We start from the raw sequence: 20,291 nt of genomic DNA on the forward strand, positions 1-20,291 counted from the left end.
GGTGAGTATGTATGGTGCAGACATCTAACTATTACCATAATTCATGTTCCCAGTTCCATAGTAGATACTTGTAAATGACAAATAATTACACAATTTAAGATTAACTTTCCTAGTCTGTCTTGCATCTGAGTATGGGTATGACTACTAGTCATCAATAGAAAGTGGTTTGTACCACTTTAAATCCAGGCTTTTAAGAGTTAGATATGCCTTTTACACACCCTTCCTCCTGTTCCACCACTGTATACACATAATCCCTAGGGAATGGAGAAGCAAAATGGAAGAAGCCTGATCCATGCATGGAAGGAAGTTGCCTGTCCATAAGAACAATTGTCATGAATTATTATGTGAGCAAGAAAATCACTTAAATTTAGTAATCCATTGAAAAAATTTAAAAAGAAGGGTTATTAATAGAGAAAGCAGTTAAATATAAAATCTTTACATTTATATGATATATATTATGTAACATATAAAAACATGTAAGAAATTCATTAGAATAGTGAAGAATATGGGAAAATCATTGAGCTGGGTATGTTCTGAAAATCAATAAAATTGCATTAGAATTTGTTTAGAAAACAAAGGAGCTAGATGGATTAAAAACCACTGAGGGGGTTGAGCAAATCCAAATCAAAGGAAAACTGAGGTTATGAAACCATCGAGGATGTTGAATAAATCCAAATGTAAAATAAATGAAATTGTTAGCAAAAAACTATAATTACAGATAGTTATAGAAGAAAGATATTATTTATAAAAAATTATAGGGGCACAGAAAACAAAAGACAAAATAAAATTTATTTTTAAAACTAAACAATTATCATATTTTTGGATTTAAATTTTTATTTACCAGCTGTAAAATCTATTTAATAGATTAAATTGGGGTAATTGGAAAATTTAGTATATATCTGGATTGTTTCTCTTTCTTTCTTTCTTTCTTTCTTTCTTTCTTTCTTTCTTTCTTTCTTCTTTTCTTTCTTTCTTTCATCTTCCTTTTTAGTGAGAATGTGCAGGTGGAGTGGGGAGAGGGAGAAGAAGAAAGAATCTTAAGCATGCTCCATGCTCAGCAAAGAGCCCAATACAGTGCTCAATCTCAGGACTCAGATCATGACCCGAGCTGAAATCAAAATCTGGATGCTTACCTGACTGAGCTTCCCAGATGCTCCAGTATATTTCTATTTTTTAAATGAATAGTTGAGTAACCAGAGATTGAGATTTGAAGTTCTTTTCTATTGACTCTGCTTATAAGTGGGACTGATTGATCAGTTCTTTCAAGGGACTGACTTTAAAACAAAATCAGACTTTTTTCATTGTATTGTTTTATTTTACTTCTTGGTGAACTTTAATAACAATGTGGGAGCTGCAGGGGACAGCATATCTGTCTTATTTGTTGTTTTGTGCCCAAGAAGAAGCACAATGCTTAGTAAATATTGGCTGAATAAATAGTCATCTAAAATAATCCAAGTGAACTTCAATAAATAGAATCATGAAATGATAGAAAGTTGAAAGCAGGAAACTTAAGGAAAAATCAAATGCACAGAAGTCAAGATCACAACTCTTAGCCTCATACAGCTCACCTAAAGAGAAATGAAACTCCATTTTCCTGGAAAACACATTTCTAGGCTTTGAAAATATGAATAGATCTTGACAAAGATCTATAAGATCTTTGTTATAAGATTTGACAAATTCAGACATTTTTAATACAAATTTTATTAGAATATTTTAGTTGAGCCATTCACAGTATGTCTTAAATGCATAAAATAACTTACTGATTTAAAAAGATATTACCCCTTTTAAAAATTATTGGCACGTATTTATCAGGGCTAAGGCAGACCAGAAGCCATAGGCTCGAACTGGGTTGAGAACCCCTGTTAGTCCACTTTCTCATTGTATACATGAGAACATGGATTTGCTTAAGGCTTTGGTGATGGAACTAGGAACAAGTAAGATAAGTAGCAAGAGTACAGTACAAAGGGAGCAGACCTAGTAGAAGTTCTAACTTTTACTAACTTTGTGAATTTTGGTCAATTCCTCAACCCCTCAACCCCTAACTCAACCAGGAATTAAAACCATATTTGGTGACTCCCAGACATCTTTCATCGGCAATGCATCACAAGCACTATTTTTTAAAGAATAGTCATTAGTCACTGTAGGTTAATTATGCTGGAATTTTAATAATAAAGAAAAGGAAAAAAACTAAAATAGTCATTAGTTTCAGCCAAAAGTTGTATAAATACCATTTATTTTCAACCCCTGCTTTCTTGTATTTACTGAAGGGGTTCATTTATTTTCCATGCCTGCCCTCTTTTCTTAAGTGAATGTTGGTGAGTTTCACAAATAAAAGGAAGGGAAAAAGAACCAGTGTCCAAAATAATTCACAAGCCATTTTATCATCCCCTGGATATAATATCATCAATTGTGCAAAAAAAAAAAAAAAAAAAAAAAAAAAGTCAAATCTATAGGTTCTAATTGGTATATCTCAGATATCTTCATTTTTTATTACTTTTTTTTATTTTTAAAATACTGTAAAAATTGGAGTAACCTCCAGGACTATAACCTCACTCATGTAATAGCATTAGAACGGTAACCAGTATTTATCATAGGATGGATGTCTTACTCTCTCAACCAAGTTTTTGTGGAAATTACTTGAATCTTCATAAAGGACACTAATGAACATTGCTGGAGGCCTTAAATAAAAGGATTTAGTCAGTTATAACGCTGTTTGTAAATATCATTATAAAGGCATCTGTAATACTTTTATAATTCATCTTTTACAGCACACATTCCTAGCTTTTCTTTTTCTGATGTACAAATGCTCTATTGTTTACCTTCTCAGGATCATAAGTATTTTTTAACTTCAATTTCTGAATTAGTTTGATAAGAGATAATATGCATCCAAAATTCCAAAATAAATAGGTCAACTTACTCAGATTTTTAAAAGATGCATGTTTATGGATATCCATTTTTCAATGTAATACCTGAAATAGGTAAAAAGTATGCAATTTACCTTTTAAATTTTTTCTAAAACTTTTAATTTCATTTAAACATAGGCATGTGTCATGAAATACCAGCCAAATATTATGGTTCAATTTTGGCCCTGGTTTGATTGATAAACATTACTCTAAATCATAAAATGAATAGCATCCACTCTTGGATTTAATGGTATAAATAATTCTATTGGGTTGTTGCCTAATCTTGTCATTAAACATGGATTAAAGCACACACCCCTTTAGGGCAGAAATCAGCTCATTATGTACCATTCCTAAAGTCACAGTTAATTAGAACTTAATTTACTAGCTTTCCTTTGAATTCACTCAGAAACTCAGTGATGCTCCAGATACAAGTAACTTTATGAGAACAACCTCTTGAGGAACAACAGCCAGGCTTATTGTACAAAGCAGCACTAACTCACATTCCACTTTTATTAGAACATTTATGACCAGAGCAGCATTATCTTGTCTTTTATCCAAGTCACTGTGCAGCAGGGAACTGGCCCGTTTTCACATTCACTGCAACTTGGTTTCCTCAGAGTAAAGTACCTATCTAATAGCAAATTATAACTCTATTTTAGTAGAAAACAACCACTTGTAGCACTGTGGTTCAAAAGATCAAGAGACACTGTCAAATTCAGTGTCAACATGATATTATGAACTAAGACTAATGCTAAAGAAGACTAGAATGTTCTCTGTTGTAGCATGGAAAATCAATCAAAACTAAAGCACCTATTTGCACAGTGCAATCTGGTAGATGCACTTAATATGACAGAGGGTATAACTCAAGTAAATATCCATCCCAGCCTGCATTGGACTGCCCAGTTTAATGTCTATTGTTTGATTTAATTGTTAATAGTACTCCATTCACTACAGAAAGTGTCTTAATTTGGACAGTAACCCATCATGACCACCCTGTGTATACTTGTATCCCCTGCTTATCATATATATAGAGATACAGAATATAAAAATTTTAAAGGCCAAATAGCCACATATGAATTCAATACTGATAGAAGGAATATCAAAGGTACACTTAATGCTGAACAAAAGATGTGACTAAGTACTATAAAATCCATAGAAGAGGGAGATTAATCAGTTGCAATTTTATCAAAAAGGTGGAATTTGAGCAGAGTGCTAGGAAAAAAACAAAACAAAACAAACAAACAAAAGAATGCTATGCTAAGCCTAAGCAGAGAATACGGCATTCCTTATAGAAGAGAGGTAGGTATGTTATGATTTTTTAGATGCATTAAGAAAGGGCAAGAAGAATTAACCTACTTGACACTATATTGATATCTGTGGATTGGTACGGAAATGGCTTTAATGTAGATTCAAGTTAGATGTGACCGGCTTTAAAGAACTATGTAATCTGGACTTCATTCTACAAGCAGTGAGAAATGGTGACATAATAAGTAAAACTTGGGGGTATCTGGGTGGTTCAGCTGGTTGTTTCCAACTCTTGATTTTGACTGAGGTCATGATCTCAGGGTCATGAAATTGAGCCCCACATCAGGCTCTGTGCTGGGCAGTGAGCCTGATGAAGGTTATCTTTCTCCTCCTCCCTCCGCACCTCCCCAAGCATGCACTGTCTCTGTCTCTCTTAAAAAGAAGAAAGAAGAAGAAGAATAAGTATAAGAAGAAGAATAAGTATAAGAAGAAGAAGAAGAAGAAGAAGAAGAAGAAGAAGAAGACGAAGAAGAAGAAGAAGAAGAAGAAGAAGAAGAAGAAGAAGAAGAAGAAGAAGAAGAAGAAGTTGAAAATGTGGCTGGAGAAAGCTAGAAGAGCAGAAGAGTCCTCAAAGGAGAGTTCAAGGCTATGTCAGCAGTCCATGTGCAAGTGCTAGCTGGAGCGGGTACTAGTGGGGGGAAGGGATTGGGACTAACTCAAGAGCCACATGGAGGAAGAAAATTTAGCAGTTTTCATTTGCATAAAAGCTTTGTGTCAGAAAGTGTTTTCAAGCAATGATCTTTGATTCTCCCTACTTTCCTATGAGGTCCACAAAGGAGAGGCATTGTTATATCCCTGTTTTACAGATAAGATAACCAAGATTCCAAGAAATTAAGCAATTGCCAAAACTGCTACAGTGGATTAGTGGTGAAGGTGGGGAGGGTACCCTGATTGTTTGCATTGAATATGTGGGATGAAGAAGAAAGGATTACAGATAGCCTTGAAGTACAAAATTTGAGCAACTGGGAAATTATATTTTAGCAACAGAATTAGAAATATCAGAAGATAAAAATAGCTTAGGAAGGAAAATGAGGGGATGAACTTTAAATGTGTTTACTTTGAGCTGATGGTCAAACCACAGTTGACCCTCTCAGAAAAGCAACTGAAGAAAGGAATGGATGTAAATAGAGCAATCAGGTGAGAAAAAAAAAAAAAAAAGGAAGTTAGTGTAGTAGAAATTGAAACCCAAGAGAATAAAGAAGAATGCCATGGAGAATAGAGAGATTATAGCGTCCGTGGCTAAACCTCAGGACATGTTAACAGTTAGTGTTTATAAACCAGGAAAGAAGATATGTTTAAGAGGGGAAAAAAATACACAAGATACAAGAGTATGTGTCATCACAGAAAAAAACACAAAAAGAGGGGGGTCAAAAATGAAAAGGAGGCAGCAGTTTAAAGCACTCTAGAGAAGTCACAGAATAAGAAGAAGAAAAAAAAGTACTAACTTGGCAATCAGATGATTTGTAACATAAGACTATGCAAATCCAGGGAAGAGAGAGGGCACCAGACTGAAGGATATGAAACGTGATTGTGAAATGTGAAGACAGTGGATCCAGTCAGACATTCAAGAGAGGTACGGCACTGCGGTTACAGAGAAACATCAAATAAAGAGGCTTTTTGATGTGAAGTGTAGGTATAAGGCAAAGAAACAATGAAAGGAGTGTTTTAAGGTGCTGGAGGAGGAAGGAGGAATGAAGTAACTTCATAGCACCAAGGAGATTGAGTAGGAAAGGCAATTATGCAGCAGAGGAAGAATGTCTTTTTATTTCAGATAAGAAGGAAAGATGCATAGCTATAAAGGCATTAATGAAGAGAAAGGGGAAAGGATTAGCATCTTCCTAAAGGCTGATCCTTTAGGGAAAATGGGTGGTGATCTACAAGACTGAGGAGGGCAGCATGGGGTTGGATGGAGTGTGAATGTATCATAAGGATTTAACAAGAAGACAAGTAATCACTGACTTCCCAATTGAAAGCCTGTGATTCCTTGTGGCTCGGTTCATCTGAATGTGTGACTTTCTTCTGTAGGAGTTGGGACTGCTTAGGGTCTGGATTAGGAAAATATAGAAGGTGAGGATTTCTGATGAAGATGGCAGAATTTATCCCGGTTTGATCATCAGAGAAGGGAACAGGCAGGTGACTAGCAGAAATTGGGTCTAGCCTGGGTGAGACTAATGGAAAGCAGTGACCCACAAACTAAAGGACTGAGAGGCCAGACTGGGGAGGTGACCGTTTTGAGATGAGATAGAATGAGCAATATAGATGACATAGAAGTGAATATTTTCAAAATGATCGAGAAGGAACCCTGAAAAGAGAATGTTGAAGCCATTCAGGTTGCTGGAAGGGATAAAGTAGAAGGAATAAAAACAAAGCCCACAAGCCAGTGGTTTAGATTCTCCAAAGACCTGGAATGAGTCCTGCAAGTAGCATCAAGGCTACAACAATAGGGAGTTTTATTCTGCTGTTGTTTTTGTCTATGTTTATGTTTATGTTTTTGTTTTTGTTTTGAGAGAGAGAGAGAGAGAGAGAGAGAGAGAGAGAGAGAGAGAAAGCGCACATGCACACACACAAGCTGGAGTGGAGGGAGAGAGGGAGAGAATCTTAAGGAGACACCCCCCCTCCCACCCCGGCCCAGGAAGGAGACCAACAGAAGGGCTCTATCCCACAACCCTGAGATCATGACCTGAGTCAAAACCAAGAGTTGAGCCAACTCAGTTGAGCCACCCAGGTGCCCCACTACTCTCTGTCTTTATATTAAGTGTGCCCACAAAAGCATCTCTGATGACTCAAATTCAAATGAAGGCATCTTTCCTCAAAACTCATGGAATTCATTGTTAAATACTTGCAGGAGATACTTGATTTCAAACTTATTGTCTGCATTTTTAGCCTATAACAATTGGTTAGCTCCTATTCAAGCTTTCGTATACAGAGATCTTATTTTTCCATAAATATGCTATAAATGCCTTGAGTTCAGTACTATGTTTTACATATAGGTGCTTAAATAGTAATTTTATTGGTCGACTGAATGCATTTATACCCACACAAATTAACTAATATCACCCATCATTCTCTTTTGGGGGCAACAAAATGACCAGCTCATTATTGAGCTGAAGTCAAAAAAGGAGGAAAGAAAGTATGTCACTCAAGTATCTGGATACTTATGCCCCTCCTAGGACATAAACCATAGAATAAGAGCTATGTAAGTCAACACAAATACTTACTGTGAGTCTCCTTGCTCACAGCAAGGCAACCAAGGGAAGGGCATTGAGAGCAACCTGCTTCAGGTGCAGGTAATATGGAGGTACATTGTGTATAGAGAATTATATAATTAATAAGCCTGTCTAAAATAAGTTAGCATTTTATTATCACTGTGTGCCTGAAATTCTAAATCATGTCAAATCTTTTGCTACTCTAAGCTCTAACATGTTTATTCAACTACTGTTGAGTTGTACTAACATAATATATATATATGTAAACTTCCACTTAGTGCAGCTGTATTACTTCTCCTTCAGTAAACATTGTCTTCTACAGGGGAGTTAATTCAAGAACTCCCAGTTACACACTTGCCCCCTGACCACAGATTTAGCCACATGCATTCATTTAGGGAATAATAATTCCTAAGAATCTAGAGTCTTTTGCACTTATTCAGGCTTGGTGGGTCTCCAGCCCATATAGTACTACATATGTCTGTGATAAAACAGTAGATTCTCATTCAAATAAAAACTTTAAAAAAGAAAAAAAAAACTAAAAACATACAAAAAGATAAATAAAATAGGTGATTCTAAGTAAAGAGCAATAGTATCATGGTTGTAAAGATGAAGAAACAGAACTTGAATTACTTCAATTCTTTCATTGCAAAGTACAAATCATTTCTCTGAACATCATGGAGTTGACTCATTTAACTCCTTCATGATTCCTTCATGTGTCTTTTTTCAAAAAATAGCCAAATTATGGAAAAAGCCCAAATGTCCACAATGCAATATTACTCAGCCACCAAAATGAATGAAATCTTGCCATTTGCAACAATATGGATGGAGCTAGAGAATATTATACTAAGTGAAACCAGTTAGAAAAAGACAAATACCATATGATTTCATTCATATGTGGGATTTAAGAAACAAATAGATGAACATAGAGGAAGGGGCTAAAAAAGAGAGAAGGAGGCTAACCATAAGAGACTCTTAATAATAGAAAACAAACTAAGGGTTGATAGAGGGAGGTGGGTGGGAGAGGGGCTAGACAGGTGGTGGAGATTAAGAAGGGCACTTGGGATGAACACTGGTTGTTACATATAAGTGATGAATCACTTAATTCTACTCCTGAAACCAATATTACACTACATGTTAATGAACTAGAATTTAAATAAAAACTTGAAAAAGAAAAAAAAAAGATAAGATGATAAATTTTGTAAAAACCATGACTTTTTAAATGAAATAAATTTAAATTTGGTTCAAAAAATACATTAAGTCATTCTATTTTCCTCTTTTCATGGTAGTATTTGTTTTATTTTTCATTTGTAATGTTTTTCATTGGGATGATTATACCTAAGAAGTTTAAAACAAGGATATTTTCACTGTCTGCATTTCTTTTTTGTTCATCATTATTATTATTCACTTCATTTCATGACCATTACCAAAAATAATGTTGTCTTCAAGAGGAGGCAGATGTCATTTAATATTTAAAGAATGCTTTAGCTTTAGGAGAATCACATGAATAATGTGATGATTTTTTTTTAAATCCTAAAATATAGCTGTTCTCTACATGCATTAAGATTATTTTCATCTTGGACTTGTACCAACTGTGACGCAATTAACTAATTTTTCAGGATCATCCATAGGACAGTTCTAGAATGAAGGCAATATACCCATGGCAAGTAGCAGTTGTGGGTTGGAGAAGAGGCAACTGCAGGACAATAAGATAGCTTCCACATGAGAAAAACAATTAAAATGAGTAGAAAATATGTAAAAGAACACCCAGGCTTTGCTTCCTACAAGAGTTATTTATTGGGATTCTTGACCACACCAGAAGACAGACAAATTAATTTGAGTTACTCTTTTTAAGGAAAAAAGTTACCTACAATTCACAAAGCAGGGAAGCACAACCACAAATAGGAATAGTTTATTTTATTTAGATTGCAAGTTTGACTGGCCAGGGCCCAAAGGCATTGTGTTTTCCTACAGGTAGGTTTGCCAAATAAAATACAGGACACTTAGATAAATTTTAATTTCAAATTACCAATGAGTATTTTTTTTTTTTAGTATAAGAATGTCCAATGAAGTATAGCTTTGAAAAATTATTCTCTGTTTATCTGAAATTCAAATTTAACTTGTGTTTTGTGTATTTACTTGCCATATCTGGCAACCTAGATATTTATAACTTAATATAATTTATGTTTAAGTAATATTCAACACAAAATAAAGGGAGTAGAGAATAATTTGTATTTAGAAGTAATGAAAAAGAAAAAAAAAATCCTTCCCCTTGAACAATTCAGTTTTGTCAAAGCCACATATGGGAAGGCTGACCCAGTTGTTTGAACATGTGTTCAATTCCCACAAAGACCCACTGGAAATATAAGGAAGGTCAAAGATCAGTATTTTTTCTATCACCCACTTTTAAGGAATGCTCCTGTTTGAAGACACTATAAAGAATCATTACTCTTGCTATTCAGAGTGTGCTGTGTGATGAGGTACACTTCACCCCAGTCAGAATGGCTCAAATTAACAAGTCAGGAAACAGGGGCTCCTGGGTGGCTCAGTGGTTGAGCATCTGCCTTCTGCTCAGGTCATGATCCCAGGGTCCTGGGATCGAGTCCCACGTTGGACTCGCTGTATGAAGCCCACTTGTCCCTCTGCGTATGTCTCTGCCTCTCTCTGTGTGTCTCTCGTGTACAAATAAATAAAATCTTTAAAAAAAATTCAGGAAACAACAAATGTTGGTGCATATACAGAGAAAGAGGAACCTTGTTACACTGTTGGTGGGAATGCAAGTCTGTACAGCCTCTCTGGAAAATCATATGGAGGTTCCTCAAGAAGTTAAAAATAGATCTACCTTATGACCCAGCAATTGCACTACTGGGTATTTACCCCAAAGATACAAATATAACTATTCGAAGGTCACCTGTACTCCAATGTTTATACCAGCAATGTCAATAGGAGCCAAACTGTGGAAAGACCTCAGATGTCCATCGACAGATGAATGGATAAGGAAGATATGGTGTTTGTGTGCGTGTGTGTGTGTGTGTGTGTGTGTACACACAATAGAATATTACTCAGCCATCATAAAGGATGAATACTTGCTGTTTGCACTGATGTGGACGGAACTGGAGGGTATTATGCTGAGCAAAAGAAGTCAGTCAGCAGAAAGACAATTACATGGATTTAGTCATGTGGAATATGAGAAACAGTGCAGAAGATCATAGGGGAAGGGAGGGAAACTGAATGGGAAGTCATCAGAGAGGGAGACAAACTCTTGACTATAGGAAGCAAAGTTGCTGGAGGGGAGGTGAGTGGGGGATTAGATAGTTGGGTGAAGGGCTTTAAGGAGGACACGTGATGTGATGAACTCCGGGTGTTGTACGTGACTGATGAATTATTGAACACTACATCTAAAACATGATGTACTATATGTTGGCTAATTAAATAAAAGAAAAAAAGTGTGCCATGAGGACCAGCAGCAGCAGCATCACCTAGAACTCTTTAGAAATGCAGAGTCCCAGGCCTCCCCCTAGACCTACCGAATCAGAATCTGAACTTTAAGGAGATCCCTGGTGATATATAGGCACAGTTAAGTGTGAGAAATGCATACTTAGTTCTATGGCTGCCAGTACGTGTTCTGAGATAGTGTGGGATCCGCAGGCTGCATCAGGACCCAAGGGAGAGTGTGTAAACAGGGGTCTCTTCATTACAATGAAGAGAAACCTACCCTCCTGGATCCTGTTGAGGCTTTTGGGTAATATTTCATTGGAACAAAGGGTCAGTGGCTTAATTTTTTTTTCTTAATTAAAGAAAAAGAGTTTGAAAAAACAATAATTGAGATCATTCTATTTCCAAATGGGGAAACTGAGAAACAGAGAAAATGTGTGACTTAGTCTAAGTCCTGTGCTGGGAAGTGAGAGGTCCGTGATGCTGTCCATACCTCACAGTCCCAGCCTCTTCTCTCTTCCCCACCATTCACTGAAGGAAGCAGCACAAAACACCAGAAATTTTGGAACAACTGCTTGTCAAGTGCTATCATGCACCACTGGTGTCTTCTAGCTGGGCTTTGGATTTCAAAATTCCCCCCCTTTCCTTTATCACTCACACTTAGTAACTTCCTCTGAAGGGCTCGTCTAGCCCACAGAAAACCTCTCTGCTCTGCTCTCCAAGCTTGCAGAGAAATCTCCAGCTGAAGTTTTGTGTACACTACTAACTGAGGATACCCTGCAGGTTTGTTTGTGGATATTTCAGCTAATTATCTTGCCACAGACCACTGAGACAGATCTGGATGACTGTTCAATTAATAGTTCTGAAGTAGTAATTAGAGAAAATACCTGTTTGCACAGCCCACCCCAGTGCCGACATATCCACATGAACATGTACTTCTGAATGTGATTAATCACATAAATAATTCTCAGAAATGAAATTAGAGATCACCCACGCATTACACCCAACAATGTTTTAAGGCATTACGTCCTGAATCTCTGTAATGAATTAACATTACAATGTGGTTTGAATTTTTCAATTTTCAGCATACATCCTGCTCAGTTAGCAGGTGACCCTGCAGCACCCCCATCAGCTTCTCTAACACTTTGAATTTGCCATTCTAAAAGGAACACAGATTTGGACATATCTAATCCTTGAGAAAGAAGTATAAATGCCAGGTAGTGACCCATCACACTTTATGGCAGAGCCAGACAGCATGCCCAGGTTCCTAGACTTCTTTGTCTTCTGGATAGATGCGTCATATTATACCACCAACATTCAAGATTTTTCTATAAGAACTAAATCTTCACTTGTTCCATTACAGTCATAGAAATGCTCTGTTTTTTGTTTTTTTGTTTTTTAATTAATAAAGAGATCTCTGAATTGCAGATTGACATAGAAAAGCAATTTCGGTTAGGACTGATTTGTATAGATTTCTCATTAATCTAGGAATCCTAAAAGGTAATGGAGGGAGACAAGAGGGACAATGATAGAAGAACCATGACACAGAAAAAATTTTAAATCATTATCTTCTCCCCAAAGTTAAAGTCAATTATCTCAGGCAAGCAAGTATAAGGGTTCTAGGATTGTGGAGGACAAACCTTCAGATACAAATTTACAGATGAGGAAACAAAGTGATTTATTTAAAGTCATTAATTGATTTGTGATGTGTGAAAATATTTTAGAAAGGAAGCAGAATTTTGGCAAGGTCATTACTCTTTGTTCAGCATTCTTTGGGCTAAGATTGAGGTATCAAGAAGTGTCAAAGAATGTAAAATCAAATCAAATTATTAAGCTGCAGTGCATGCTATTTGTCAGATTTTGTTATAAAATTTAAGGTATTATGGGAGGAAAAGCCCTTTCTTTTAATCTAGTCAAAATCTATGGAAGTAATTATATATTTTTTGACTTTTGCACAAACAAAATACTCATGTCAAATAATTATAGCGATATTATACCTATTCTACTTTGTTCATCTTTAGAAAGTTTGATACCTATGTGAATTCTTCAGTGCATTTTCTCTTTTTTTTTTTTTTTTTTTTTTTGCATTTTCTCATCTTTTCAATCTACATTGAAAATCTCTTTCTTCTCAAATTATTTGATCTTCCATTTGGAAACCATGGAAACCATATATCTTTCTTTGGTCGTGTGTCCTCCAACACAGCATCTAGCAACATTCTAGAAATTTCAATTGTTTAGTGAATAATTTCTGTGTTCTCTTTTGGTCCAATAATTTCACTTTGAAAGTTCATAAAAGGAACTGACCAGAGAGAGATATTCCCATCAGGTGATCAACAAAGATACTCATTGTAAAATCATTTCTGTTGTCAAAAAATTGGGAAAAAACTCAAAATCAAATTGACTATATAAATCATGATTGAGTTATGAATAATATGGCCTACAAATATTTAAAATAATTTTGTGCAGAGATAGTTCATAAATTTTTTCAGTGTACACTTAAGTGCAAAAATAGAATTTTATAAAACAGTATGTGCAAGGATTTAATGTTTCTAGAAATGTATATAAGTGATGTACATTGATAGTTGAACCAATGTATGTGTGAATGGTGAGATCTCTAGTCATTTTAAATCTTGTTAGGGTCTGTCTTTTTCTTTCTTTCTTTCTTTCTTTCTTTCTTTCTTTCTTTCTTTCTTTCTTTCTTCTTTCTTCTCTCTTTCTCTTTTTTCCTACCTTTAATAGGAAACCAAGAGTTTTCCCTAAGGATATGTAGTTAATTCAGAAAATAAGTTTGTACCGTGTTAGAGAGGAAGCTTCACTGGCCATCATTTTTGTACTTTCTATTTTGAGTACCTCTATGATGAACTCACAAAGTATATGATAAATATTACCAATAGTTCTCCAGTCTTTCACCTAAGACATAAAATTATTAATTAATAATTCTGACTTATTAATAGAATACTGAAGGTACTAGTTATCTTATATTTTTTCATAAGACTGTAATAAAATTGGGAGTGCCCAGATGGCTCAGTCATTTAAGTGTCTGCCTTCAGTTCAGGTCATGATCTCAGGGTCCTGGAATCAGCCCTTACTTCAGTATCCTAAGTATCCTTACTTAGCTGAAGTTTGCTTCTCCCTCTCCCTCTACCCTTCCTCCCACCCCCACTCATGCTCTCATGTGTGTGCCTTCTGTCTCTCTCTCTCTCTCTCTCTCTCTCAAATAAATAAAATCTTTAAAACAAACAAACAAAAAAATACTGAAATAAAATTAGAACCATGTTCACAAATTTCGTGAGCCGTACACAAACCACCAAATTTTAAGGAGAGTTAACTTTGAAAGTTAAGTAGATCTCATTTTAAATCTGAGTTCTGCCATTTGCTGGCTTAATGGGTTTGTGCAAAATGTAAATGATTGACTTGTGCATTATAATGAGATTATATATGTAAAGCACCTAGTATAAAACATTAAATACAGCTAAGAGCTCAATAAAATATAACTTTTACAAGCATCATCATCATCATTCTCATCATCTATGCTCCTTTTTATTTAGAACAAATCTAATTGGATAAATCTGACATGTAGCATTGTATAAATTTAAGTTTCACAACATGTTACTTTGATACATTGATATAATAAGGTTGTAACATTATCACATTATATACTTATAGTACAATAGTATTGTCTAAATTCTGTATACTGTACTTTAGATCTCTGTGGCTCAATACTAGTTTCAAGTCTGTACCCTAAAACACAACCAGTTTTATTCCCCAGCCCCCATCTCCTGTTAACCACTGTTTGTTTGTTTTTTAAACATGTCTGACCTTTTTAGGTTACACATATAAGTGATATGTCTTTCTCTGACTTATCTCACTTAGCATAATATGCTCAAGGTCCATCCATATTGTTGCAAGTGGCAGGATATCCTCCTTTTTCATGGCTGAATAGCTTTCTGTTGTGTATATGTCCAGCTTTTTTGTTCATTGACCCATTGATGGGCATTTGTGCTGTTTCCATACATTAGCTATTGTGAATAATGCTGCAATAAACTTGAGAGCACAGAGGTCTCATCAAACTCCTGTTTTCATTTCCTTTGGATATATGGCCAGAATTGGAATTGCTGGATCATATGGCAGATCTATTTTTAACTTTTTGAAGAACCTCCATATATTTTCCATGGTGGTTGGATCTACACTCCCACCAGCAGTGGAGAAGCCCTCCCCTTTCACCATCTCATTGCCAGCACCTGTTGTCTCTTATTTTCTTGATGATAATCTGTGCACCTTTTTAAGTCACTGACAGCACAATATCTTTATGTACTGGGTTGTCAAGTAGGGCTAGTTCACAAGGCTGTACTTGCCAGCTGGCAAGCAGGCGGGCCTTGGAAAGGTGGAGGTTTGGAGCAAAGACTGAGTGGTGCTACTTGACTCGGAGAAGGACTAGGGCAGCTGGGCCTTCAAAAACCCAACTGTGAAGTAACTGAAACCAAAATGGGAGTTTCGTGAGCACAGTAGCAGATTGGCATTTCTCCACTGACAGGAGTGATCATGAGTTAAAGTGCCCAGCTCCCTAAAAATGCTCAGTGTATTTCCATTGATGATGATTTTTAGTTCCAACAAAGACACAGTATTTGCTATTCAGCCCTCTCTTTGTCTTAACTTTTTTTTCCCCTAGAAAATAAGGATAATTCAGTTTTTCACGTATACCATGGGACTTAATCAGTTAATAAATATAAGGCATTCTGATCACATGATGTTATACAGGCAGTAAATAATATTAATAGGCAGAATGTAATTGCCTCACTAGGTATTTTTCCAGAAAGTAGAGCTAATACTCATTCCTACCTGATGTGAAAACTCTTCTATGCCCATTAATCATTGCCAGTGGAATGGACTTGGCAAATCTAGAAAGCTGCCAAATGCCAGTATCTACACTGATATTTAACATTTTTCACATTAAAATTCTTTGGATAGAAATAAACTTCAGACAGAAATAAACTTCCTTCAGTACTTATTGTCTTATATACTCCAAAATTGCAGGCACTCTGATAAATGGAGCATTAGTTTCCAGTGTCACTGGAGCCGTGAAATGCATCTTAGTGTCTCCTGCTGCTATAACTTAATAATTCATATCAGCACTTCTATTTGCAAATCACAGAAGGTTTGTCTGATGGACAGAGTACTGGGGAGAGGTGCACTCCTTTTGTCAGAATAAATAACCTGGGTTTTAGGACTGGTGTCTACTTGTACAATTATTTAAGTCATAGGCTTGAGATTGTCTGTGACATCTGTTAATTTTCAAATGCAAAAAAATCACGTATAGGAAGTCTCAGCTTAATAAATAATTTCTTCAGATATTAAGTGATTTTTCTATTAGTTTGTTTACTAGAAAGTCTAGCACCTAATTTGAGACACACTTCTAAGAGCTGTGCAGAAGAGTATGGCCTTATGTTTTTGAGAGAATTAATAAATAAAATGGCATGATATTATTTCCTAGAGAAGGGAAACAGTCAGTGGCTAGATATTCAGAAAACTTGTTTTTATTTTTACTACAATTCATTTTTTCCTAGTTAGACACTCAGAGAATCTTTTAGACAAAAGTATGCATAAGGCATACATTGTGACTTTGGGAAGCTCTTGTTCCTATGGGGCAGCTATGGTAAATGGACTGCTCCTAGTGCCATAGGAAAGATGAAAACATGGGTCTTTGAGCACATGTAATTCCATCTGTGGTAGTAACATGAGAGAATTTAATGTATTGCTAAATTTAATTCAGAAGCTAATCTAAAATATTTGGCAAATACTGGGGCATCTAGGTGGCTCAGTCTGTTGGGCATCCAACTATTGGTTTTGGCTCAGGTTGTGATCTCAGGGTTCTGGGATCCAGCCCCCTGTTGGGCTCTGCAGTCAGCATGGAGTCTACTTGAGGATTCTCTCTCCCTCCCCTTCTGCCCTCACCACCCATGCTCTCTCTCTGTGTCTCTCTCTCCTCCTCCAAATAAGTAGATGAATAAATCTTTAAAATATTTGGCAGATATGTTTTTCATGATACGACCATCACCCTGGTATTCATTACTTTTGCATTTTCTGTTTTAGAGACGCCCAAGCAGATGGCCTGCGATGAAGTTTCGAAGAGGTTCTGGTCATCCTGCCTATGCGGAAGTTGAACCAGTTGGAGAGAAAGAAGGTTTCATTGTATCAGAGCAGTGCTAAAATTTCTAGGACAGAACAGCACCAGTGCTGGCTTACAGGTGTTAAGACTAAAAATTTGCCTATACCTTTAAGACGCACACACACACACACACACACACACACACACACACACACACAAAGGATCCCTAAGCTGTTGTAGCCTGAAGGAGATGAGATTTCTGGACAAGCCCAGCCCAGGAAGGGTAAAAGAAAAACTAAAACATATGCAAGGTACCACTGACCATCGAACATAGAATTCCCTAGAGGAATGACATTTTATAGTTCACTCAGAACATCTCCTGTGGACTTAACTAAAGTATGACAATATCACAGTGCTATTGGCTTAGGTGCAGGGTTGCAAAGGGATCGAGAAAAACAATAATAATAAAGCTTTAGTTCCTGAGGGATCTCCACCTTTGGTTCAAATATTCTTCTCTGATGTCTCAAAGATGACTGAGTTCTAAAGCCTGAACCCTTTCTTCCAAAAGAGCAATGATGACTGTTTCAAGATTCCTAAGAAAAACAGCTCATGCAGGAGCAAAAAAACAAATGTTCAATAAGAGATTTTCTATCTTTCCACCAGATGTGGCAAAAAGGATTTTGTTCTTCTGGTCTAGAACCACTTGTTGCAACAAGTTCATTATTTTACAGAACAAATATTTTATCTGTGGAGGAGGTTCAAACCATGCCTCCTCTTCCTGTTAATGAGTGTCCCTTCTATGGGTTGTAACAGATTGCCAAACTCTTAGCTAAGGATGAGGGAGAGAGAGTGGCACCTGAGGGTTTCCGTTCTGCCTCGGGATAAAACACTTCTTTTTTTTTTTTTTTTTTTAAAAAAAAAAAAAAAGATTTATTGCCTCTGTTTTGCCAGCTATGAAATCCTATGAAGCCACATTTGCTCTTGGCTGAAGGAAACAATACAGAGAGTCCCTAATTGTTTTTGAAGCAAAAACGTTAAGGGATTCTAAACGTACGGGGGAGGAGGGGTTCAGGTTATTCTTTTTACTTTGCGCTACTTCAGTACTTAAGGCCCATGTCATTGTCGATTCCTGTCTCAGAAGCCATTCAAGTCAGCATATCCCTGACAATAGAAAAAGAATGAAAGAACCCTGCTGAATCATACAGTAATTTTCTTTAAAGCACATAGTAGTTACATAAATATATATATAAATATATTTTTGTTTATAACTAACACAAGGCAGGCTCTTGTGACTCAAAGAGTGCATTTGTCATCAGGACAAAACAAATGCGAGATGCATTACTGCATACTTCCATAGAGTTGTAAAATAATCCTTAATATTAGAATATTTTTATGTCACTTAGCAAAAGTGGTTCAATCAGTTGCAGTGCCGATCATTTTCCTGCCTATTTGAGCCACTCTTTCATTTCTCTCAACCCCTTCCATCCCTGGCTAAATAGAGCAGATGCAAAATGCTCCTTAGATGGATCTGTCATTTTGCCCAGTAATCACAATCCAGATTTTGAAACCTCTCAGTGAATGGGGAAAGGCCAAGGCATTGCTTGAGGAGGAAAGTGGTTAATACGTATCCCAAGCTCCCAAGGTTTAAATTCAGGTCCTATGTGTACAATGTCATTGACATCTCGACCCACGAAACTGACATCCTGTGCCAAGACGCTGTAGGGTACAGTGTTCAACATTTGCAGATTCAGGTATCGAGAAGCAGAGATGTCTTGTAAGCAGCACTTTACTAACAGCTTAGCATCTGTACCCAGTGTCTCCACTGAACATCAGTCTACTAACAGAGTACCATATTTTATCTTCACAGTCAGCTGATGTAAACTACTGCTATTTTCCGTCACATATATTTTGCTTTACATTTTTAAATACCTGATGAGGTTAGTCATTTCTTCCTAACCTACTTAGTTAATAATTTCAAAAACAAAAAAAAAAAGGACAAAAAACAAAAACAAAAAACAAAACCTGACAAGCAATTGAAGGATGTGATGACAATCTCTCTGCAGTATCTGCATTCAGTTTGTATGAAATATCCCAACTTATTTCTTGTGGGGTAGGTTTGGTCAGATAGCAATAACCAAATGACTTGCCAACGTAACTGGTGCAACTGGTATTCTACAAAGATATAAGGAACACATAGACGATTCCTTTTAGGATAAGATGACGCTTCTTCCACTAGCTTTTGTGATAGCGATGGCTTCCAATAGCAGTTGATTGACAGTTATAGAAACCTTGTGTATATATCAAACTCCTTACACAATTCTTTAAAGTTGTCATGTGTCTTTATTCCCTTCAGAGCCCATCTTCCACTTTCAATTAAAAGAATTGACAATTCTGGAAAAAAACAAATAAGACATAAAACACTGAATTGTTCAGTGAACTAAAGCATCATATAATAGGGGAAAGTTTTTGGAAGTGTGAGAAAACTTCCTAACAAAAGGAGAAGTTAAAGGTGGTGAGAAGTTTCTGCTGTATATGAATCTTTTAGTGGTAAGGGGAAAGGCTGACTAATCCCTTTTTTTCATGAAATTTTTATTCTATTTTATATTTCTGGTTTGTTCCTGGTGCCCATTAACTGCAAAGGAGGAGCAAACATACACAATGTTTCTAGAAATTCAGAATGGACATTGATGCTTTGGACTTTACATACATCATATATTAGAAGGGGTGCATCTAAACATTTCTTAAATACTATGAACATAGTAGAGTGAGGATGACAATTTTAAAAGTTAAGAATAGCAAAGGGACACACACAGACTTTGAAGAAATCAGATAAATGGTGCTACAGAGAAAATAATATTTGATGATTAGGATGAAATATGAATGTCAAGAAAAATAAATCCAACCAGATGGCACGAATCACAATGTTGGTGTGTTTATGAAGTGTTTAGACTTTAAGATATACTAACAAACAGAAAACTAAAGATCAATAAAATAAGTACAGTTTGCCCTCATTATTATTTTACTTTCAAATACCTAGGGCTAATCTCTCTAACATGGAATTTCTAGAGTTGTGCTGTCCAGTATCATATCCACCAACCAAATGTGGCTATTTAAATTTAAATTAATTAAAAATAAATTTTAAAAAACTCAGTTCTTCAGTCACTCGTCACATTCTGGATGCTCAATAGCCACCTGTGCCTTGTTGACTTCCATATCGGAGAAAACAGAACATTCCCATCATTGCAGAAAATTCTATTATACAGTGCTGTAGAGGTCTTTCCTTTTAATTCTCTCCCTTTGAATAAAAAGGAGGAGGAAGAAAAAGAGAAGATTTGGTCA

The 20,291-nt window shown here is 36.1% G+C and overlaps 1 protein-coding gene across 2 annotated transcripts in view; it reads left to right on the forward strand.

Moving 5' to 3' along the window:
- PLXDC2 (plexin domain containing 2) overlaps window positions 1-20,078 on the forward strand; it is a 451,801-nt gene extending 431,723 nt beyond the window's left edge. For both annotated transcript variants that reach the window (XM_041765805.1, XM_041765806.1), the window contains one exon: window positions 16,937-20,078. In XM_041765805.1, coding sequence (XP_041621739.1) covers window positions 16,937-17,053 — 117 coding nt within the window. In that variant the 3' untranslated portion in view covers window positions 17,054-20,078. The remainder of the gene's footprint in view (window positions 1-16,936) is intronic.
- Window positions 20,079-20,291: the final 213 nt, after the last annotated feature.

Source organism: Vulpes lagopus, chromosome 8 (genome assembly GCF_018345385.1).
Source record: "Vulpes lagopus strain Blue_001 chromosome 8, ASM1834538v1, whole genome shotgun sequence".
Lineage (NCBI taxonomy): Eukaryota > Metazoa > Chordata > Mammalia > Carnivora > Canidae > Vulpes > Vulpes lagopus.